The 23,921-nt window shown below is 36.7% G+C and overlaps 1 protein-coding gene and 1 pseudogene across 10 annotated transcripts; both read left to right on the forward strand.

The window, feature by feature from the left end:
- Positions 1-2,348: 2,348 nt before the first annotated feature.
- Positions 2,349-9,176, forward strand: LOC137017105 (major histocompatibility complex class I-related gene protein-like). Of its 10 annotated transcripts, none has more exons than XR_010894556.1 (7): positions 2,349-2,521; positions 3,653-3,925; positions 4,685-4,972; positions 7,114-7,398; positions 7,531-7,650; positions 7,743-8,108; positions 8,283-9,176. XR_010894556.1 is itself a non-coding variant. In XM_067381067.1 (7 exons), the coding sequence occupies exons 1-6, from the start codon at positions 2,443-2,445 to the stop codon at positions 8,069-8,071; spliced, it is 1,068 nt and encodes a 355-aa protein (XP_067237168.1). In that variant the 5' UTR covers positions 2,349-2,442; the 3' UTR covers positions 8,072-8,108; positions 8,283-9,176. The 10 variants fall into 10 exon arrangements, 8 of the variants coding, with proteins under 8 accessions (XP_067237168.1, XP_067237167.1, XP_067237165.1 ...); XR_010894555.1 differs by having other exon boundaries at positions 8,296-8,369; XM_067381067.1 differs by having other exon boundaries at positions 8,049-8,108.
- A 3,903-nt stretch (positions 9,177-13,079) lies between these two features.
- LOC137017103 (H-2 class I histocompatibility antigen, Q10 alpha chain-like) lies at positions 13,080-18,048 on the forward strand (annotated as a pseudogene).
- The last annotated feature ends 5,873 nt before the right edge of the window (positions 18,049-23,921 follow it).

Below are 23,921 nucleotides of genomic sequence, written 5' to 3' on the forward strand. Positions count from 1 at the left end.
TATATGATATGGTTGTATACATTTTTGTATGACAGTGACAGAGATTTTATTGAACCCAAGCTTTTGTTATGTGAACTCTTGTTTCCCGTTTTGTCCTGATAGTCCCTAATGTTTCTTAAGTTACAGTATTTGTTGTATTAAGTTGTAATAAATTGTAATCCAAGTACCCTTAGTGCATGTGAATTTATTTGATTAATTTTAAATGATCTTTAGACTATGTTGAGCTGGGTCCAACAAATGAAATGAACTTTACTGACAGATTTCTGTCAAATGAATGAATAGAACTTAGAGTTGATATGGTTGATTTGATCTTACTTATAAAACAATCATACGCTTTGAATGCTTTTATGTGTGAAATGGATCAGCTTACAAACGAGGTTGAAGCTTTGAGCACAGAAGCTTCAGCACTGATTGTATCTGAAATTGATGTTTAACTGATTTGAGCTTCTCAGAAATGAGACCAAGATGTAATTTTAATTTTAGCTAGAAGTGTTAGATGGAAAATAAAGCGAAGGTCTCAAGCTTTAGCATTTAAAATGTGTTGCAGTCTGCAGAAGGTGTTGTGAGGCAGGCTGCAACCAAACTTTGTATTTTATATAAAAATATAGCTTGAGCTCGCTGCAGCTGTATATATTGAAAAACTTGTAACAGAAGTTTGCCACACCTCTGGTGAAGATTTTCTCACTGTTATGTTTTATTCTGATCTTTGTTATTAAAATGAAACCAATATATTTGGCAATTTTTATCAAGTCTCAGAGTGAATTATTTTTACATATCCTATTATCAATACCTGAGCATCGAACCTGACTGAGTCTGGCTGGGTTCCCCCTTGAAATCTCCAATTATTGTGCAACGCTCTCAATCCAAACAATCAGAAGGTAAGGCAAAATCTTTGTGATGCTGAAGAAGGACTGTAGAGATATGAGTTTGAGAAATCAGAGATTGAGGGGTAATAAATACAACATCCAATTAGAAGTTTTATAATTTTGTAATATAAAACTATATAATATAGTAATGGCTGATTTCAAAACACTGCTTTGAATCTTTTGTGTCGAATCAGTGGTTCAGAGCACCAAAGTCACGTAATTTCAGCAGTTTGGCATTTTGACACGCAAATTACTGATTCGAAACAATTTGAAGCAGTTTTGAAATCGGCCATCACTAGATATTGCTGAAAAGTCATTATTTATTTTTATTTTTATGCCCAGAACGCATTAAGTTTTCTGTTTTTAGTTGAAAATGGTGTTGTGTAAGTGGCCCCAAAGTTAATAACTTATGATTTTTATAATGGAATTGAGCCAATCATAACCTTTAGATGGATAATAACTTTTTTTAGAGCTGCTGTAAAGCCAAAACAATTTCTGTTCCAATAATTTCCTGTTATCACTGCTTTGAAACAATATGTATTGTAAAAGCACTGCATAAATGAAGATGACTTGACTTGATATGTCCAGGCCCTAGCCGTACACTGTGTCCTAAAAACAGCAACACAAAGCATGACAATGATAATATCAAGTACTGTTTATGTGCTTTACTTAATGTCAAAAGCAAATATAATTCTGTGTTCACAGCTTTTTAGCTGTAATAAACAACACTTGCTATAATTCATCTCAGATATTGAAAATAAATAAATGGACACAAGAACATTCAAAATGGCAACTCAATGCGAACAAACAAGTGAATCATATGACCAAGATGGGTTCAGCCTAGATCAGGTGTGTCCAATCTGCAGCTTGTCTATTAAAATATATTATGTGGGCCGCCATAATTTACAAATTGTGTAGTTTCACAATGTTAAAGGGTTTGTTCACCCTTATAGTTGTATTTATAAATGGCTCACTAATGTCTAATAATGTTTTATAAATTATAAATTATGAATGTTTCACCACTTTAAGACAAACATATTTGTTGTTTGTTGTGTTTTCATATTCAAGAGATTATAAGTTAGATGCAGCTTTTTTTGTGTTTACATTGAATATTCTTCAACTTTGATTGATCTGTTGATCTGCTGAAAGCAGTTATTTTGAGTTAGATGCATAAATCTCCTCCTATTCAAATTTACATTGACGGGTGCATACAACATATTTGCCCACAGTTGCCGCACATTCAAATACGTTTTATAAGAAAAAAACAAACACAAACCTGGGGAAAATAAATGCAGAACATGTTCACATATGACACCATTACCAGGACTTTATGCATGAAACCATTTAGTAAAATTTGGGCACATACTGTATGGGTTAAGGGTTTGACTGACTGCCTAAACCCGCTTTTTGTTGTTTAGTTTCACGTCACCCCTTGTTTGGCCCAGGTACGAACGACGTCATCGTCTTCTGTTCTCTCATTGGTTAAAACTTCATTCTTATGTTGGCAGTTTCTGCGCTCGGTTTCTGAAGAAGGCACGATGTAAACATCAGTGATTTCACGCATGGATTTTCAATTATGGTCGTTGTTTTCGCGAAAATCTTTGCTCTGCTTTGTGTTTTGCTTCTTGATGGGATTTTGCCGTCAAATCAAGCAGGTAAAGTTATTAATTTACCTCAATCATCAGAGAACGAAAGTGAAAGTAACACGTTACGCTTTCTGAACTAAAACGTATCGATAGATTTTATGTTTGATTATAAATCTATGCTAACATTGTAGGTTAGTCACTTTAGTCAGGTTAGACGCCATATCGAGTTTAACACGGATGAAATTGAGGATGAGTGTTTACAATGGCTCACACTGAATAGATGTCTCAGATGACGTAAGATATCTCATAACTTGTATTGACTTTTTGTCTACTTGTGGGTTTTTTCCCCCTGTTTAGTATGTTGAACAATGTTTCATTCAACACACCGTTCAAATCGCACACTTTATTTCGCATAATCTGATATATTGCTGAGTTATGCGTTCCCGAGTCAACATATTTTGTTGATCCTGGAACAATATTCTAGTCTGAAAATTTAGTCTTAACCCTATTCCTACCCCTAAACCTAACCCTACCCATAAATTATCCCAAAAATCAGAGGGAAATGACAGATGAATAACACTGACATAGAAGTACCAATTCATGATTTTAAGCCAACAAAATTGTTGACCCAGGAACATGTTGAACTCAGCAATATCAGGTTATGCAAGTTCAACCTGTTCCTGGGTCAACATTTTTGTTGATCCTGGAACAACATTCAAATCAACCAATCAGATTTTAATGGACAAGTTTACAGATTATGTCAAGTTTAGGCTTAAAATCATGAATTGGTGCTTCTACATCAGTGTTATTCATCTATCATTTCCCTCTGATTTTTGGGATAACTTATGGGTTAAGGGGTAGGAATAGGGTTAAGACTAAATTTTCAGACTAGAATGTTGTTCCAGGATCAACAAAATATGTTGACCCATGAACGCATCTAACTCAGCAATATCAGGATGTGCCTTTACTTTAATTCCTCACAGCCTCGTTTTCATTCTGTCAAAAATAAACATGGCGCTACACTAACTTACTAAGTCTATATACAAGCTTTGTGTGGTTGATATCAGAATTTGACAGGTTACAGGTTTAACAGAATTATTTTTCAGCAGCTTCAAATTAATTTTTCAAAAGATTGCTTCAGAAAACCAATTTTATAACTTAATAGGTCTTTAATGCATATTTTATTTCTCTTCATTGCAGAGAAACACTCGCTGTATTACATTTACACAGGCTTGTCTAAACCTGTGGATCTGCCGGGCATCTATGAATTCAGTGCTATTGGTCTCCTGGACGACACACAGATCGACTCTTACAATAGCAAGGATCAGAGAACGATTCCCACACAAAAATGGATGAAAGAGAACCTGCAAGAGGATTACTGGGAAAAAGGCACTGAGTCCAGAAAGAGCAAAGAACGGTGGTTTCGTCAGAGTCTCAAAAATCTGATGGACAGAATGAAACACAATGAATCAGGTGAGGAACATTCATACAGTTTATCGTGCATATTCACATGATGATTCCTATCAAAGCTTGTTTTCAACATGGAGTTATATTATAAAAATTGTAATTGTGACTTTTGGAATTGGTTAAGGGTGCACAGAAGTCACAGTTCGGTACGGACCTCGGTTTTGGGGTTACTGTTCAATACAAGTTCAGTACAACAGAAAAAGCAATTAATCCCCAATGCAAGGGTTCTTTTATTTTGAACTGACAGTAGTGCAAATTACTGTATTTTTATTGGTGTATACTCACAATAAAAGCAAAACAAACATTTTGCTTTTGTAAAATAAAGAACCTGATGCTGCTTTCTGTTGTCCTAGTTTCCTTTCTGTGAATTTTGTGCATATAACATACGAACAAACTTTTGCATAATATCTGAACACACCATTCTTGTTTTAGGTTGGTGCATAGATTGTTTCTTTTTCTACGAGGCACCGTGCAGCCAAAATTATTCACCAGTTATCACTGTAAAGCTGCTTTGACACAATCTGCTTTGTAAAAAGCGCTATATAAATAAAAGTGACTTGACTTCTTGTGGCAGTTAGCAAACAGCAATCCATTACTGCGAGCGCCCCCTTCTGGACTGTAGTGTGGATCGCCTCTTACTGACTGTATTCATCACCTGATTGCATACACTGAACTGTGATGTCCGTACCGTGATGATTTGGGGTGAACACGTTACAACTCAAATTTCTAGTATCTCACAAACATTTTGTTTTCTCTCCATTTCAGATCTCCATGTTCTTCAGAGGAGAATTGGTTGTGAAATTAAGAAGCAAGGAAATAAATTAAACTTTTCCAAAGGCATTTATGAGTTCAGTTATGATGGAGAGGACTTCTTGTCTTTTGATGATAAAGAGTCTCAATGGGTCGCTCCAGTTGATGAAGCTCTACCAACCAAGAGAAAATGGGACAATGAGCTGATCCTAAACCAGTACATTAAAGGATACCTGGAGAAAGAGTGTGTGGACTGGCTCAACAAATTCAGAGAATATGGAGACGAGGAGCTCAGAAACGGCTGTGAGTGAATGTGTTAGTTTGATTATTGTTAGCTGTTAAAGAGATGAAAATCAGGGCTAATCACACTGGGCATGGTCGCCTTGTACCGAGTGCGATTGAGCAATTTGAGCGTGCATCCCTTCGTCTTTGTGTCATTATGTCACGTCTGTTTACATAAAGAAGGAGTCCCAGCTAGCTTTGTGATTGTTTTCACCCTTACTAGTGAGGGGAGTAAAACTCTGCTCAATCCTAGGATCTACTCAGCGCTTGATTATTTGTACTGAGGAGGCTGTGCACTTTTAAGGGACCCAAACAAGGGGAGCACAACCAGCCTAGGGGCCTGTCTTTAACAGGGACCAGACTGACCAGACTTAGGGAGCCAAATACTATGCAGAACAGCCCTCTAGACAAGGGGAGTACTGGGCTCAACCTAACAGGTAGACCATATTGTAGGCACAAAATCATGGAGGCTTCCAGAGATCTTGCAACATGAACTAATTCTACACAATGTAGAATATATCACTGCAGCCTCGCAAAGGCTGGCCAAGTGAAAACTACATGCTTAATCTGCTAAAAGAAACCCAGATGTGGGGGATTCGCTTACAGGGTGGCCTGTGAAGGCCACACACCTAAAAGCTACTCAATTGCTGATAATGCAAGAGCCCACAAAACATGGGAACTCGTTTTGATTGAATCCGAGTTTGAGGTAGACTGTGCAGTCTACCTCAACACATTCCAACAAGCAGTGTACTCATTAAAAACACTTTTTACTCTTTAAGCAAGAGGAGTACAAACTTGCGCCATCATACTCTGAAGGAGGCCCAAACAGGGCCTACGACTCCAGAAAGACATGTGTCGTTAGCTAGGGGCATTGTCTAAGCTCTAATGCTGCGTTCACACCGAACGCGTCTGGGGCGTCAAATTCACGTCAGGTGCATCTAGTTGGACGCTTGAACATTTTGAAGTCAGACTCTTCAGACACGTGTCAAATTCGCTTTATTCGTGCGTCTAAACAAAGTGTGTTCCGATGCGAATTCGCATCATGGGAGGGGCTTTCATCTCTTTCTGCACAGATCCTCTGAATAAACACATCATCTCATCAGTTGGAAACCAGTAGCAGCAATTTAACTCGGTTATGCCGGCCGGCTTTTGCTAGCTAGAAGGTGGGCGAGTATCAACGGCTAAAATCATGCAAAGCATTTTACAACTAACCAGATTGTCCGATTTCTTTGCTTATCCTCTTCCAGGCAAGGTCCTTTTTATTCCTGTCTCGATGAAAATATGATGACACATCATAGAGCTCAGGGTGGCCACACACAGCGACTATGGTCTCCATGTTACTACCAAAGCAGAGTTCCTGATTGGTTAACGCGCCGCAAATTCTCGCCAAAGTTCAGATTTCAAGAACTCAGGCATCTAGGGCATCAGACGCTCAATTCGCGCGTCAGGCGATGAACGCTCAATTTGCGTGTCAACGGCCGATTCATGCCGCGCTAGATGCTTGATTTGCACCGCAGGACATCTAGACGCACGTTTACATTGACTTAACATGTAAATCAGATGCCCCAGACACGTTCGGTGTGAACGGAGCCAAAACTAAAACCAAACCATCCAGTGAGGTTAACTATTTAACTAAACCTGAGCTTAATTTTATTCACACATTTCAACAGGCAATGTACTCAGTAAAAACACCATTATCCCTTAAAGTAAGGGGAGTACAAAGAATATTGAGAGTTTGAATAAGAAATCCAGAAAAGAGCAGAAGCAGGAGACAAAGTAATGGTAATAAAAGAGCAGTTATCATACCAAGGGAAAAACAATAAAAAAAAAATAACTTCACAACATCGTTCTGTGATGATAAAAGACATAAAAAATGCATTGTACTTACCTATTTTTGATGTAAGTACAAGATAGTTAAGGCCACCTAATATAAATTAATTGAAAAGTGTACTATCCAAGTAGTAATATATGTAATAGTTGTCATAATGATGACAGTAGTGTACACAAAATCCAATCAAGCCCAATTGAACCGTGCCTGAAGAGGTGGGAGCAATCGCACTAGTCAAACAAACCAGATTTTGGGGGTCAAATGCACTCGGGCATGGTTCAGGATACCTAGTGTGAGTACACCCTTACCGATGAACTAATTCCTGTGTTTTCAGATTATCCAGATGTTCATATATTTGCAAAAAGGTCTATCAGAGATGAAACCAAGCTGAAACTCACCTGTATGACCACTGGCTTCTACCCCAAAGACGTGATGGTGACTATGAGGAAAAATCACACATCTCTGCCTGAAGATGAGACTGAATCCACAGGAATCAGAACAAACCATGATGGATCCTTCCAGATGAGGAAGAGTGTGGAGATCAAGGAGGAGGAAGAAGATGAATATGATTGTTTTGTGACCCACAAGAGCATCAAAGAACCAATCATTGTCACATGGGGTAATTAAAGCAGTTACACAGAGAGACAGATATATCACTTGAATATAACAATTGTGAACTTCCATTTTCCCCCTTTTTTTGTTTGTGGTATCCTTAATTAATTAATTAATTTATCTTTATGCATTTGATTAGATAAATTTTGCTGGGACTGCCCTCCAAAGACTGACGTATTCATGATTGGATTTGTGATTATAGTTGTGCTTGCGCTGGCATCTTTAGTGGTTTACATCTTTGTGCAGAAAAAGATGAATGGTGAGTAGTGACAAATGATTAATGATTATCCACACATTCTTGTTTTTGGTTTTGTGTTGTAAATGAGTAATAATTCAGTTTCTTTTCTACAGGTAAAATGGGCCAAAATAGAGATTTAACTGATACTGACAAAATGATGAAATGCCCATGAGAATGATGCGACACAGAAATATCAAAATTACCCGCTCGTTGTGACCCTGCTGACCCACTGAGCATTTCATGGTCTGATGGTCATACCTTAATTCTGAAATTTCTATGGTGTTCTGTCCTCCTCATGAGAATTTCATATTATTCTAACTAAAATGTTTATATCTTTTTAATAACTGTTATTTTTACACTACAATCAATTTACAGTGAAAACAAAATTTAAACAATAATATATCTCTCATGCTGTTTAGATTCAAATAAAAACGTACAATAACCAAATGACCATTGTGCTGAAGTTCCTCTGGAAGAAGGTACTAATATCCAATCACTCAAATATATAGTATAGATTATATATATTTTTTCATAACTCTTATGTAGTTATTTATTCAGATTTATTACATGTGTATGAAATATTATGTTTGAGAATTGTACTGCATTGGATTGTTTTCTCCACTTTGTTACTATCTTTTGTTCATTAATGTCAGTGTGTTTTATTAGGACTCCAGGTGCAGACTGTTAGAAGATCGATTAATCTCTACAACAAGATGCCCCCTGTTACAGAGTCAGAGGAAGATTCATAATGAAGATTTGTGGTATTTTTTGAATACTTCTGACAAACACTATTTGGAGGGGTTGCTTGAAAATAGTTGAATTATATCCTCTCTCTTTCATTCTGTCTCATGTCATATAATGTCAATGTTTTGAAGCATTTTGGTCAAACGATTGATGTGCCTAAAAAGGTTTTTTTTGGGAAAGAGCTGTTTTTCCATACTTCCCTATTTCTACCTCTAAAGAGTCAGACTGACATATTTGCAATGATAAAATAATGATCCTGTATTCTCTATAAACATGAGATACTATATCCCATATTCTCCTTAATGTTACTGATTTTTGTATATTAGTTTTCTTTTATTTATATATTTATGCAGGGAATGGATTAATGGTTTAATGAATGTCTGTCTGTTATTTATTGTGGGATCCATTTATTCATACATTACACTAGTTTAGTCTGTGTTGTACTGCTTTCACCTTTAAAAAAAATGCAAAAATATTTTGTACAGTTTCACTCAGGGTTTTAAAGGACGGTACGGCTTTTCATGTATCTGGTTTTGTATCTTATTGTCATGAATGTCTGCTAATCACTTGAACTTGAAAAGGTTTTGCACTCATTTGATTTTGAAAACTGAGCAATCTGATGAATACTCACTACTAATGTCTTACCTGAGAACATTTTAAGAATGATAAATAAAACCATTAGACAAACTACTTACCTCTATTACTTGACCGGAGAGTTTGCTAATCATGAAAATTATCTTTAATTGTAATTATTTAATACGTTTATTTAAACATGTTGTTGTTTTTAAAATCAATAAATTACTCTATGCTGTTCCATTTTGTTATTGGATAAAACATCCTCTTTCATTTTCTGCAACCAGTTTTGTTGTTAAAGGTGCCCTAGAACGCTTTTTCACAAGATGTAATATAAGTCTAAGGTGTCCCCTGAATGTGTGAAGTTTCAGCTCAAAATACCCCATAGATTTTTTTTTAATTCATTTTTTTAACTGCCTATTTTGGGGCATCATTAAATATGCGCCGCTTTAGGCTGCTGCCCCTTTAAATTTTCGCACTCCCCACCCACGGAGCTCGCGATTGCCTTAAACATTGCATAAACAAAGTTCACACAGCTAATATAACCCTCAAAATGGATTTTTACAAAGTGTTCATCATGCATACATCATATCATGTGAGTATAGTATTTATTTGGATGTTTACATTTGATTCTGTGTGAGTTTGAGGCTATGCTCCGTGACTAAAGCTAATATTACACACTGTTAGAGAGATTTATAAAGAATGAAGTTGTGTTTATGAATTATACAGACTGCAAGTGTTTAAAAATGAAAATAACGACATGGCTCTGGTGTCCGTGAATGCAGTAAGAAACGATGATAACTTTAACCACATTTAACAGTACATTAGCAACATGCTAACGAAACATTTGGAAAGTATCACTAAAAATATCATGATATCATGGATCATGTCAGTTATGCCACAAGTATTACAGCCTTCCTTTAAGCCGCTGGTGTCAGTGGCAGAAATAAACAAGGTAAATACTTGTGTCAGTAAAGTCCATACACGCAGATGTTAAAAAGCAAACTGTCTCTTTGTTTTGCTTACTGTGATCTCTTTTTCTTATACTGTTCATAATTCACAAGTATAAAGTTCATACCTTGCAGACAGAACAAACTCTTCATCCATAATCAACATGTAAGCACGGTAAAAGCGATGTATATGTCTTAGCATGGTCAAAAACTGTTTGCCTCCCTGCCACCAAACACACCTGTTGTCTCATTAACCCAGTGCTCTAAATATACAGCCATATTAGAGTGACAGCCAATGGACAAAACATACATTGCATTAAAATGGCTCCTACAAGTGCCAATACAACAAGTATTGGCACCCTCAGTAAATATGAGCAAAGGCGGGTGTGAAAATAAATCTGCATTGTTTATACTTTTGATCTTTCAGTCAAAGAATTAACAAAATTCTAACCTTTCATTGAAGTAATATAGGTAATAAATCACATTATGAAATAAATGTTTTTCTCCAATACACATTGGCCACAATTATTAACACCCCTAGAATTTTTTTATGAGTAAAATATCTCTGAAGTATATTCCTATTCATATTTACATGTTTTTAGCACACCAGGGTGATCATGAACATGAAATTGTCCAGCCATGACTTCCTGTTCCACAGGAGTATAAACATGAGGAAACACAAAGGCCAAATTCCCTTAATCATTCATCACAATGAGAAAAACCAAAGAATATAGTTCTGATGTGCAGCAAAAGATTGTTGAGCTTCACAAAATAGAAAGTGGCTGTAAGAAAATAGCTAAAGCTTTGAAAATCCCCATTTCCACTATCAGGGCAATAATTAAGAAGTCCCAATCAACTAAAGATGTTACAAATCTGCCTAGAAGAGGACGTGTGTCTAAATCGTCCTAATGCGCGGTGAGGATGAGAGTTTGAGTGGACAAAGACTCTCCAAGGATCACAGCTGGAGAATTGCAGAGATTATTTGAGTCTTGAATCTCAGAAAGCCCAAAGAAATTATCAAACAGCACCTACATCCCCATAAGATGTTCGGGAAGGTTTCAAGAAAAATCCTCTGCTCTCATCCAGAAAAAATCTCCAGCATATTCAGTTTTCAGACAAGACTGGAACTTTAAACGAGACCAGCTTCTATGGTCAGATGAAATTAAAAGAAGAGCTTTTTGGCAGCAAACCCACCAGATGGGTTTGGTGCACACATGGATAAAAAGTACCCCATGCCCATGGTTAAATATACTGCTGGATCTTTAATGTTGTGTGCCTATTTTTCTGCTGGAGGTCATGGACATCTTGTTCAGATACATGGTATCATGGATTCTATCAAATACTAACAGATAAAAAATCAAAACCTGACCGCTTCTGCTAGAAATCTTATAATGGGTCATGATTGGATCTTCCATCAGGACAATGATCCAAAACAAACACAAAAAATGCATCACTGAGCACAAAATGAAGCTTCTGCCATGACCATCCCTGACCTGAACCCTAAAGAAAATGAGTGGAGTGAACTGAAGAGAAGAAGCACCAACATGGAGCTGGAATCTGAAGGATCTGGAGAGATTCTGCATGAAGAAATGGTTTCTGATCTCTCCTCAGGTGTTCTCCAAACTCATCAGGCATTATAGAAGAAGACTCAGAGCTGTTATCTTGGCAAAAGGAGGTTGCAGTAATTGGCCAACGTGAACTAGAGAAAATCATGTATTTCATAATGAGCTTTTTCCCCTATTTTCAATTGTTATACTTCGATGAAAGGTTAAAATTTGTTTAATTTTTTGAATGAAAAATCAAAAGGATAAACAATGCAGATTTATTTTCACAGCTGCTTTGTTAATATTTACTAATTGACTGCTCTTCAGGATTAGATAGCTTTTATTCTCAAGGTAGAAAGAAAATCCAACAGGCTATGAAAGATTTGAATCTGTGTGACCCTTTGAGAACATTAAATCATTTAAAAAGGGAATATTCACATTTCTCTTCTAAAACCTCCTCTCATATAGATAGTTTATTGATTTATGTTTCTTTATTGCCTGATATTGAAAGTTGTATGGATGATAGTGTGGATCTGTCTGATCATTCTCCCATCTCATTACTTTATATAGAATCTCAAGCAAATAAAATTCCCCCTAGATGGCAGCAGAACTCTGAATTCATCAAATTTGCTGGTGAACAAATACACCTGTATTTTACAATAAATACAGATCAAACTTCGACAGCCATTAGATGGCAAGTCTTTAAGGCATTTATTAGGGGCCAAATGATTAGTTATACTAGTTCCAAATTTAATAAAGATAAACAAAAGTTGCTTGAATTAGACACAGAAATTAGAGATTTACTGGGTTTCTCACCCTGATCATAAAAGTTTTGTTTCAATCTTAATATGCTTTGAGCTTTTAGTGTGCAAAGTTTCTCGTATTCAGCTTTTAAGGCTAATAATTGTTGCTTAATTTGTACAAAATTATCTATGTTTATCATTTTCTCTAAATCTCTATTTTTTTTCTACAGGGCAATGTTGATTCCAAAAGTATGACGTGCTTCCTTATTCAACTTTTTATTTTACTTGGAAAATATCGCATTCATGTGAAAAATTGAATTGAACATTTTAAAAATAGAGATTAACCAATATGGTAACACATTAGACAAAATTTAGAACAAAAAAAGCAAGAAAGATCAATGAAGCTTTTTGTTCATTAAATTGTTGAAATGTTACCCTGGAATGACCTAATTTACTTTCACTTTCATATTCGTATGTATGTTAATTTGTCTTCTACTTATGCATGTACAAAACTGTGTATATTTTTGCATTAAAAAAAAAAAATTAGAATACATTAAATATAAGAGGTGACTAATCACAACGCCTCCGATTGGACATTGCATTCCTAAACTCAACAAAAACGTGTATGATTGGTTATAATGCTCAACAATGCAAACTACACGCGTAAAAGAAAATGACTATAAATATGATAACGAACAAATCTGCTGTAAATGTAATGCCGCTATTTGTTTATTGCAAATTACGTGTTGACTACTTTCTTTGACCCCCTCCCAACATCTTATTTTGTTGTCCTTTAGGGAGGATCAAACTTTCATTATGGGGCTCAGACCTCCCCAAAAAAACTCGCACCCTAGTTAAAACGTTATTCTGCTGTTGGCGGTTGTTGCTTTACTGTTGTTGAAGAAGGAACTGTTTATAAACATCAGTAAAATTCACATAAGTCTTTTGGACTATGGGCACGGGTTTCGGCAGAATCGCTCTGTTTTGTGTTTTTCTTCTTAATGGGACTTTGCGTTCAGCTCAAGCAGGTAAATTATTCACTTTTATTGAGTTTATCAGAGAACAAAAATGAAAGTAAAATGCTTCTTGATCTAAAACGGCTGTGTAACGGACATTGTGCATTAAATATTTTGTATATTTATATACTCATATAACTATACGAGTTTTGTTAACTAAACAAAGCGAACTATCCAGAATAACAGAATAATATTGCGATCATTATTATTAATCATATGTGATTGACGTCAGCGTGGTATTACAGGCTCAGCAGGCTGTTTCAGCAGCCTCAAATTACTTTATCAAAAGAATAACATTTCGTTAACACTTTTTAATTATTTTTTTATTAGCTTGCATATTAATATGATATTTGCTGTTTATTAATAGGCATAGAACATATTAAAGAACAAGAACATAGGCTACAAGAACATATTAAATTAAATAAATTAGTTAACTGAGGCAAAAGTCATACTCATAGTTAATAGTGAATATGTTTTCCCCATACTGAAGTGATACCCATGCATCTTTCTGTAGCTGGAATATCTTCACTGTGTTTTATGTGCTTTACCCACCTCATGTTTTAACTGCTTCCTCTTCCTGGAACTTAGCTCTTTCATCACATTTACACTTCAGTGAACGGTTATTTCATGCATAATTTATTCCTCTTCATTGCAGAGAAACACTCGCTGTATTACATTTACACAGGCTTTTCTAAACCTGTGGATCTGCCGGGCATCTATGAATTCAGTGCTATGGGTCTGCTGGACGACACACAGATCGACTATTACAATAGTAAAGAAAATAAAGAAAAAAAAGAGAAAGATTCCCAAACAACAGTGGATGAAAGAGAAAATGCAGGAAGATTACTGGGAAAGAGGCACTCAGTCCAGAAAGAGAAAAGAACAGTGGTTTAATTTGAGCGTCAATACTCTGATGAGCCGGATGAGACACAATGATTCAGGTGAGAAACATTCATACTCTTTAACCTCTATATGATTTTTATTACCATGTCACAAAAATGTTGATTTGTGTCCATTTCAGATCTTCATGTTCTTCAGTGGAGACACGGTTGTGAAGTTGAGCAGGAGGGAGATGAAGTGAAGTTTATTAAAGTCGATGAGTACGGCTATGATGGAAAGGACTTCTTATCCTTTGATATTAAAGAGTCTAAATGGGTCGCTCCAGTTGTTGCAGCTCAAAAAACCAAAAGAAGATGGGATTCTAAACCCAAACTAAACCAAAACTCCAAAGGATACCTGGAGACAACGTGTTTGGACTGGCTAAACAAATTCAGAAAATATAGAGACGAGAAGCTCAGAAACGCCTGTTAGTGAATGTATTTGTAGTTTATTAGCAGATGTTATAGAGATGAAACTGAAACTTCCTGTGTTTTCAGCTCCTCCAGATGTTCATGTGTTTGCAAAAAGGTATATTACGTACAAAACCAGGCTGAAACTCACCTGTATGGTCACTGGCTTCTACCACAAAGACGTGAAGATGAACATTAGGAAAAATAACACATCTCTGCATGAAGATGAGATTGAATCCACAGGAGTCAGACCAAACCATGATGGATCCTTCCAGATGAGGAAGAGTGTAGTGATCAAGGAGGGGGATGAAAGAGCAGATTATGATTGTTTGATGTCCCACAGATCCCTCAAAGAACCAATTATACACAAATGGGGTAATTAAAGCAGTTACAGCGAGAGGCAGAAATATCACCTGATATTAGAATAAAAAAGAATTTTAAGTTGTAATTTATATCCTTAATTAAAACTATTTTTCATCATTTTTGCATTTGTTTAGATGGAAAATGCTGGGACTGCTCGCCAGAGACTCCTGCTGGAGCAGTGATTGGATTTCTGATTGGAGCAGAGCTTGTCCTGGCAGCTTTTGGTTTTTTGGTTTTCAAAAGGATTAATGGTGAGTAGTGACAGATCAATGATGATCCAGTAACATCAATGAAAAATTAGCAGAAATGACAGATGGGTAATAGTAGAAGTATGTAAATAGTATTTGTATGTATAATAATGATAATATTTTGAGATGATGACAACAGTAATATCAGTAATAATAATAACAATAATGATACTAAAGATGGTGATGATAAGTTGTGTTGGCGGCAATAGTAATATCAATAATAATAATAGATAACATTGATAATAATGACAATAATAACAGTAGTACTACTAATACTAAGGATGGTGATGATAATATTTTGTGTTGACGGAGAAAGTAAAATCCATAATAATAATAATAGCAACAGTAATAACAGTAATATTAATAATACTAATACTAAATTAACTCTATTGAGAGTCTCTATTGATGCGAGACATGCAAAATGGGCTCCATGAACAGTGTTAAAAACCACTTCCTTTTGGTCCTAGTGCTTTTAGATCAGGAGTGTCCAATCCTGCTCCAAATGAAATGCCAGTGCAGCAAAACATCCCCAGCTAAAACATACAACCAGATGCTTTCCTAAGCAGTTGCTTTAAACATTTATCGGGCAACTTTCACGTAGCGTTACCACAGTACTGTAGACCAGTGTTTCCCAACTCTGTTCCTGGAGGCACACCAGCACTGGACTCCTTTATCTGACCCATATATTTCTGGTCTTGGAGTCTCTACTAACAGGTTGATGAGTTGAAACCCATTTAGTTAAAACCGAATATGGACTCAAAAGTGTAATAGACATAAATTGTCCAGTGTTGTAATTGAGCAGAAATATAACATTTCACTGCATCATTATCACCGTTTAAAATCTCAGATGTGAGCTTGAATCACTGTTTAACCTCAATATTCAACCTCAAAATTAAAATTGTCATATTTTACTCACCCTCAAGTTGTTCCAAACTTGTATCAATTTCTTTGTTCTGCTGAACACAAAAAAACAGATTTTTAAAAATGTGGGAAACCATCATTGTTAGTAGTGGTGTATTTTTTTCATACTATAGAAATCAATGGCGCCCAAAAATGGTTTGGTTACAAACTCTCTACAAAATATCTTCTTTTGAGTTCAGCAGAACAAAGAAACTCATATAAGTTTGGAACAATTTGAAGGTGAGTAAATGATGACAGAATTTTCATTTTTTGGTGAACTATCCCTTTAAGAACAGCTTTTCTGTTTACTCTGGTGAATATCCCCCTGTTACACATATCTCAAGCTATTTTATTTTAGAGTTAATCAATAAATGCATCTTTTGTCTGCCACAAATCTAAACTCATCAAAATCACAAGCTTTTCACAACCATCCAATTTTTTGTTTCATACTTTTTGTGTCCACAATTTTTAGATAGATTATCTCATGCACAACACTGTGAGATACACTTTGATTTTTCACTGTTTCTCCAACAGGACGAGGAAGCACTGGTGAAATATCAGACGTCAAAGCAACTAGCTCTCGGGAGGATCTTTACCCACTGGTAATTAGATTCAGACTGGGGGCTTTTTGGGTGATTCTACCCCCACTACAAAAGAGTTTCACAATTTCAACTAACTAGCAGCAATTTAATATATCGTACGGTACTTGCATTAGGCCTCTGCCTTTTTGAAGAGCGTTTGGATACAGTCCAATGGTACTGAAGTTGCAATCGATGTCTTCTGCGTTGAATAAAGAGGCGATAACAAAATTGCATGGTTAGTTTGACTCTTAGTGGGGAAAGAGTTCTTTCTCTCTCTCATAGATGAGCACGGTATTTAACAGCACGGTATTGAAGCAGCATTTTGCAGTTGGTGGGGAGAGCCAAGAAGCATAACTTCAGTTTTAGAGCTGTTCAGACAGAGAAAAAATTTTAGCCATCCACAACTTAATCTCAGAAATACAGCTGGAAAGATGAGGGACATCCACAAATTGACCAGGTTGAGAATGTATATAAATCTGAGTATCATCAGCATAGAAGTGATAGCTGAGGTTAAGGGATCTTAATAGCTGACCAAGAGGATAAATATAAATGCTGAAAAGCAGAAGACCAAGAACTAAGCCATGTGGGACACCAGTACAAACAGGATCAAGTCAAGTCAAGTCACCTTTATTTATATAGCGCTTTTTACAATGCAGATTGTGTCAAATCAGCTTTACATTGATAACTGGTATTGAACTTTTGGCTGCACAGCAGCTCTTAAAGATTAGTGTCAATGCAGGCAGATCAAAGCACTGTTGAATATCAAATGTGCGGCAAGGAACCCAAACTCCAACAGGTGACATCAGGTGGCAAACAGGTGGCAAAAAATCAGATCTGAAACCATCCATAAAAACAAATTGAGTACGATCTGTAAAATATGACCTAAACCAATCTAGGGAAGTTCCAGATACACCAAAGACAGTTTCCAGTCTATTTAGTAAAAGCATGTGGTCAACAGTGTCAAAGGCTGAACTAAGATTGAGTAAAATAAGAATCGAGAGAGCGCCAGAATCAGAATCAGAATCAGAATCATTAACAACTGAAGCTGTTTCAGTGCTATGCAGTTTCCTAAACCCAGACTGAAGGGGCTCAAACATATTGTTGACCGTTAAATGGTTGTGTAACAAACCAACACCCTCTAAAATTTTAGCAATAAATGGAGGATGAGAAATTGGATGAAAGTTACTGAGATTGTTCGAATCACTATTTGGCTTTTTTAATATGGGAGTGACAGCAGCAGTTTTAAGTGCTGTTGGCACAACACCAGTTCACTCGTCTCCTGAACTCCATCTCCCATGATCCTCCTGTTTCCACACCTGCACTCATTTCCCTCGTCATCTCCCCATCAGCACTCATCACCTGCACCTGGACATCCTCATCAGCACTCCCTATATTATGGACTCACTCCCTGTCCGTTCTTAATGTTATATTCTATGTGTTTGAGTGTATGTATTCTCCTTTGTTTAGTAAAGACCCTTATTTGTGGATTTCTGTGTACTGTCTTGTCTCTTATACACCAGCACCCAAGGATTCATTTATTATAGTAAGAACAACAGGGCACAAGTAACCAAAACAGGATTTAAATAAAGTAGAAGGCAGGGGATCAAGTATGCAAGTGGAAGCTTTCATACTAGATACCTGTGCACAAAGAGACTCAAAGGTGACTAAGAAAAAATTAGAGAAACGTGTACAGGAAAAACTCGGCAGATTAACTGTAGAAACATGAGGTATAAAAGAACTAAGAATAGCTTTGTGAACATTATCAATTTTTAAACTGAAGAATTTAAGAAAATCATTGCACGTCTGAACTGACGCAGTTTGGGTATTCGTACCATCTACTTTCAATAGACTGTTAATATAAAAAAGCTGCCTAGGGTTATTATGATTATTGTCAATAATCTGAGAAAACTATGAAGACCTTGCAGTGTCTATTTCTGCTTTATATTGGCCCAAACTGGTTTTCCAAGCTTGATGAAAAACTGCCAAGCCAGAACCATGCCATTTACACTCCAGTTTGCGACATTCCACCTTCTTTGAACGTAAATTGTTATTATACCAGGGAGCTGTATGTACAAAAGAGACATTGCGTGTTTTAATAGGTGCAAACATGTCCAAATTGGCAGCAAAAGCATTATTAAGTAAATAATTGTATGCTCAGAAGGGACAGAAGACAAATAATCCAGGCATGCATTAATAGAATTAGCAAAAGCCACAGGGTCAATTGATTGCCATTTACGGAAAGAGACAGTACGTGCAACAGACCTTAAATAATCTGATACCTCTAAATTAAAAAAGGATGATCAGAGAGACCACCATCTACAGTAGAGAGATTTGACACAAAAGCATAATTTGGCATAACTAAATCAAGTGTGTGACCTTTGCAATGTGTAGGAACATTCACAAATTATGTAAAGTTAAAACAGTCCAGCAGAGATAAAAAGTCCTTGGCCAGAGCACAGTAATTCTGATCAACATGTATGTTAAGATCACCAAGAATCAGAATTCTCTCAAACTTAATGGACAGCATTGTCAGCAGATCAGCAAATTCTGACAGAAATTCTGCATTTGATTTTGGAGGTCTGTAGATTGTAGCAATAGCAGTAGAATGAGTAGCAGTTACACTGAGTACGAGGCATTCAAAAGATGTAAACTGAGGTACAGACACAGGGCATAATTTGCATTGCAGATTATAAACCACAATAGTACCCCCATCTCTGCGAGAAGGCTGTGGGAAGTCAAAGTGTCCAAAACCTGCTGGAGTCAGTTGGTTAAAAAGCAGGCCGTCATCCTGTTTGTGCCAAGTTTCAGTGAGAAACAGTAAATCCAGACCTTTGTCCAGGATGATATCCGACAAAAGCGAAGCTTTTTTTTTTCGCATAACGTGCATTAAATTATGCCGCATTCAGAGGGTTTGGGTTTGATGCAGTGCAGGAATTCTGCTCCAGACAAGGCAGCGTTATTAAATTACCAAGGTCGACACCAGTATGATAAAGCCTTGTAATCTTCCGTTGGCTGTTTAGAACCGAAGTGATGGAAGACGAAGAAGAAACATAGCTTTGTCCTGAGCTGCAATGTACATATCACTTAGGCCTCAGTATGCCAGCATTGCCACAACAATCATACACATCTTTAGCCAGATAATAGTTCTGCTTTAGAGAGAGGTGTCGGGAGGTGTAACGTAAAGTCATGTCCAATAAAGGCCCGTCCGCAGCAACCCCAAACAGGCTGATATCCAAAGAACACAAGGAAAAACTCCAAGCCAACACCAACTGAGCCAAAAGTCCAGCGTATGTAAATAACTGCCGCTGCATCATGAAGAAAGAAACATAAAACAAAGCAATAAAAAATAGTGACGTGGTATAAAACACTTACTAAAATAGAAAAAATAAATAAATAAATAAACAAATGAAGAGCAGAGCGGCAGCCAAAGCACGCCAGTGTACCCAGTCAACCGGAAATGTTCACAATGATTTAATGTATGCAAATAAAAAAAACTATTTAATTCATTTCAACAGAATATAATTGAAATGTTACATTAAATTACACAATACACTGCAGATGTTTATAATATTTGGAATAAAAAACAAACTATAGGCTAATATAGCCATGTAGGCCAAATTAAGAAATATTTCATTATTATTATCATATTTCATAATTCATTGCTTAGCAGGATCTTCAGGCTGTGCAGTTTGTTAGTTCACATCACCTTCTGTTCCGAGTTGTTCTTTCTTTTGTCACCTCACATTTATCACATCTGTTCCCCAGAAAGATATCGCTCATGTCTCGAGTCGTTAGTTCGAGTCGTTAGTTGTCGTCAGTGTCTGGGCCGTAACAGCCCCATGCAGTCCTGGAAACAGAAATGATTAGTTTGCCTCTCAAGTCTTTTGGGTTCGAGTCGTTTGTTCATCCCATCACAGCCCCATAGGCTGAATGCAGAAACAGAAATGATTAGTTCATCTCTTGAGTCTTCAGGTCTGGGACCTTCATTCTTTTGTCACGTAACCACTTTCTGGCTCAGTGCCTCGCAACAAATACAGGATTACATTCCTATTACTATTGACCCTATGCTGTCGACAGTATGTTGTATTATGTTTAGGAATTATCATAATTGTCAAAAGATATGTGCAATAACTATTATGCCACTATGTCCCTTCTGACCAATCTTTTTATACAAATAATAGATCAATATGTTCAGTCTTCATAGGAAAATGAATTATTATACTAGCTAAAAAAAAAAAAAAAAAATTAAAAAATAACTATGCACTTTGTTAGGAAGGTTGTGAATAAAACTAATTTCTGTATCCAATCACATGAAAAAAGAACGAAGGACTCAGACCTGAAGACTCGAGAGGTGAACTAATCATTTATGTTTCTGCATTCAGCCTATGGGGCTGTGATGGGGAATGTTCAAGCTCAAACCGGTGCGCAACAATTTGCTACAGTTTCCCATCTGAATGAAAAGTTACCTTGAAACGGTTTGCAATGGGTTTGAGATTCAGTGCGCACAGGAAACTGTCTCAATGTGCATACTATCCATCCTCAATAGTATCTGACATTAGTTATATTCAATACTATTTAGGGTGGATAGGGTAGACAGAATGCACAATGGCATGTAGGCTTTGAACAGAATCATCTCAAAAGAGTGATTCATTTGTGAATGGGGCATCGCTCATGCCCCAGAAAAACAGAGAAGGCACTTGGAATAAATAAGCATTTCTTAACATGCGTTGCATTTAAATAAAGTAATGAGAGGAATGTCGCCCGGCGTAATGGAGTAAAAGTACAGTTGTTTCATTAGAAATGTACTCAGGGGCGCCGTTGGCACAGGGGACAGGGGGGTCAGGACCCCCGCATTTTTGATAAGGGCTGCTTCAATTAGTCACTATCCTAATTTAGCTTAGGCTATTTTCTTTCAAATGAGACCATTTTCACGTTATGACAACGTGAAAATCGGAAAGCAATTTGGTCCCCCTCAAATAATCAGCTGTTTTGTCGCGGATGTGAACAGGAAATGCGCTCTCGAACGGAGAAACACGCGATCTCCAAACCATCGATCAAAGCATGCTAACGTTTTAGGACAGGTTGATGGTATATAAATCATGCCCGAACGTTAGCGTCTGTCAATCAAGCCAAACCGTCCATTCAGAAACCGAGAAATTTGACACTTTAAGGTAAGGAGGCTGATCTCTCAGGTTGACGCGCGATCTGGCTTGACTGAAGTTTTTGTGAGGATTTATAGTTTATGGACTGTTTTGATTTCGGTAATTACATCTTGAAAGGCAAAAGCATTGATGGCATCTATAAAAGAGATATCTGAAATAGAAACGAAAGTGATATTGCCTCATCCAGTGGAAGACGCACGAGAGGAGACCTGGTATGTGTATACTGTAATACTTAATTTACAATGCTTATCAGTGGCGTGCACTTTGATCGTGAAAGTGCCTTTTGCGTTGTGGTCGCATCGCGGTGCTCCCGTGTTCCCAATGTGAACGTGAGCTCCAGTCCATTACAATTTAGAGCGCCCGTTTTCATAACAACCCCCCCCCCCCCCCCCCCGGAAAGCAATTTGGTCCCCCTCACTTTGAAAATGTCTCCTGCTCCTGCGCCCCTGAATGTACTCAAGTAAAGTAAAGGTACCTACATTTAAATCTACTCTTAAAAGTCAATATTTTCAACCAAAAAAACAAAAACAATACTCAGTAAATGTAACAAAGTTAATGTTGCTACTCACCTATGCTTATTAGGAACCCATTGTCACACAAGCATTCAAAAATGGTCCTGAAAGTGTTTTGCTTGTCTTTCATCCCTGAATTTAACACTTTCAACACTTACGTCCAAGCTGAGCTGCTGGCCTTTGCATGTCTTTTGAGTATCATGTTATATACATTTATGCTTCAAATAAGTTTATTCTTATTTTTGTAGGTTTTAACAGTAAGGCCTCAGTTTTACCAAAGTCCCTTTAAGACAAGTCATTTCACTCGGCGACCATCTTTAAAATGCCTCTCGGGCATCCAAGTGCAGCTCCTATCTCTTTGAATGGGGAAACATCAAATTCTCCAAAGCTGTTTGCCAAGCTTTCGATTAAATTTCATATTTGAAACCACAAGTGAAATCTGACAACATTTGTCTCATAAATTTTGTTTCTAAATGCTCGAATCATGACAAAAAACTGTATTTTCAGGCTGGATCAAGCTAATGCGCATGCACAGTCCTAAATGCACGTTTCTTGTGCCTCATTTCAGAGGCGCGCGTCTGACTGTTCCTATAGAAACCGGAGCTTCTAACGGCCGCTGCAGTGATGCGATGACTTTACCAATCGCGATTGGCTCTTATTTAGAAGGCGGGACTTATTCCGCCATATTGCGCGTTGCACTTTCTCCCATTCATAATAATACGAGTGACGCAACTTGTGTTATTCTATAGTCTTTGGTTTTACTCCAGAGACCAATAATCTCTCTGATCAATAATTTCTGATCTTATATGTCACAGATCTCTGCAGAGAATATAGCATCTGTTAAAGAGCAGCTTCTGGAAATCCTGAATGAACTGAATGGTGACAATAAAAAGACGTTCAAGTGGCATTTAAAAGAATTTAAAAAAGTTCCAGCCTCTGTCCTTGAGATTACACATAACACTGAAATATTGGATCAGATGGTGAGTAGTTTTGGACTAAACAAATCTATGAAGGTCACAGTGAAGATCCTGGAGAAGATAAAACGAATCGATCTGGTTGAACAGTTAAGTCAATGAGTTATGTAAATATAAAGCTTTCATCTAATATTTTATAAAGTTTTTAGATTATATAGTTGTATACATTTTTGTATGACAGTGACAGAGATTTTATTGAACCCAAGCTTTTGTTATGTGGACTCTTGTTTCTTGTTATACTCTGATATAAATTTTTGTATTAAGTTGTAATAAGCTGTATTCCAAGTACCCTGGGTGCATGTGAATTTATTTGATTCCCTTTAAATTATTTTTAGACCATGTTGAGCTGTATCTAACAAATGAAAACTTTACTGACAAATTTCTGTCAAATGAACAAATAGAACTTAGAATTGATATGGTTGATTTGATCTTACTTATAAAGCAATCACCTTGAATGCTTTTATGTGTGAAATGGATCAGTACAAACAAGCTTGAAGCTTTGAGTACAGAAGCTCATATCTGAAATTGATGTTGAAATTGATGTTAGATGGAAAATAAAGCAAAGGTCTCAAGCTATAGCATTTAAAATGTGTTGCAATCTGCAAAAGGTGTTGCAAGGCAGGCTGCAACCAAACATTGTATTTTATGCTTTGCAGCTTAAGCTCGCTGCAACAGCAAGCTGTTGGTTTATAA

Source organism: Chanodichthys erythropterus, chromosome 3 (genome assembly GCF_024489055.1).
Source record: "Chanodichthys erythropterus isolate Z2021 chromosome 3, ASM2448905v1, whole genome shotgun sequence".
Lineage (NCBI taxonomy): Eukaryota > Metazoa > Chordata > Actinopteri > Cypriniformes > Xenocyprididae > Chanodichthys > Chanodichthys erythropterus.

Excerpts from the sequence above, each read along its gene's own strand:
- LOC137017105 (XM_067381063.1), top strand. The coding sequence starts at position 2,443 with ATGGTCGTTGTTTTCGCGAAAATCTTTGCTCTGCTTTGTGTTTTGCTT. Across the intron at positions 2,522-3,652 it reads TTTGCCGTCAAATCAAGCAG|AGAAACACTCGCTGTATTAC; the intron begins GTAAAGTTATTA and ends TCTTCATTGCAG. Across the intron at positions 4,973-7,113 it reads CGAGGAGCTCAGAAACGGCT|ATTATCCAGATGTTCATATA; the intron begins GTGAGTGAATGT and ends CTGTGTTTTCAG.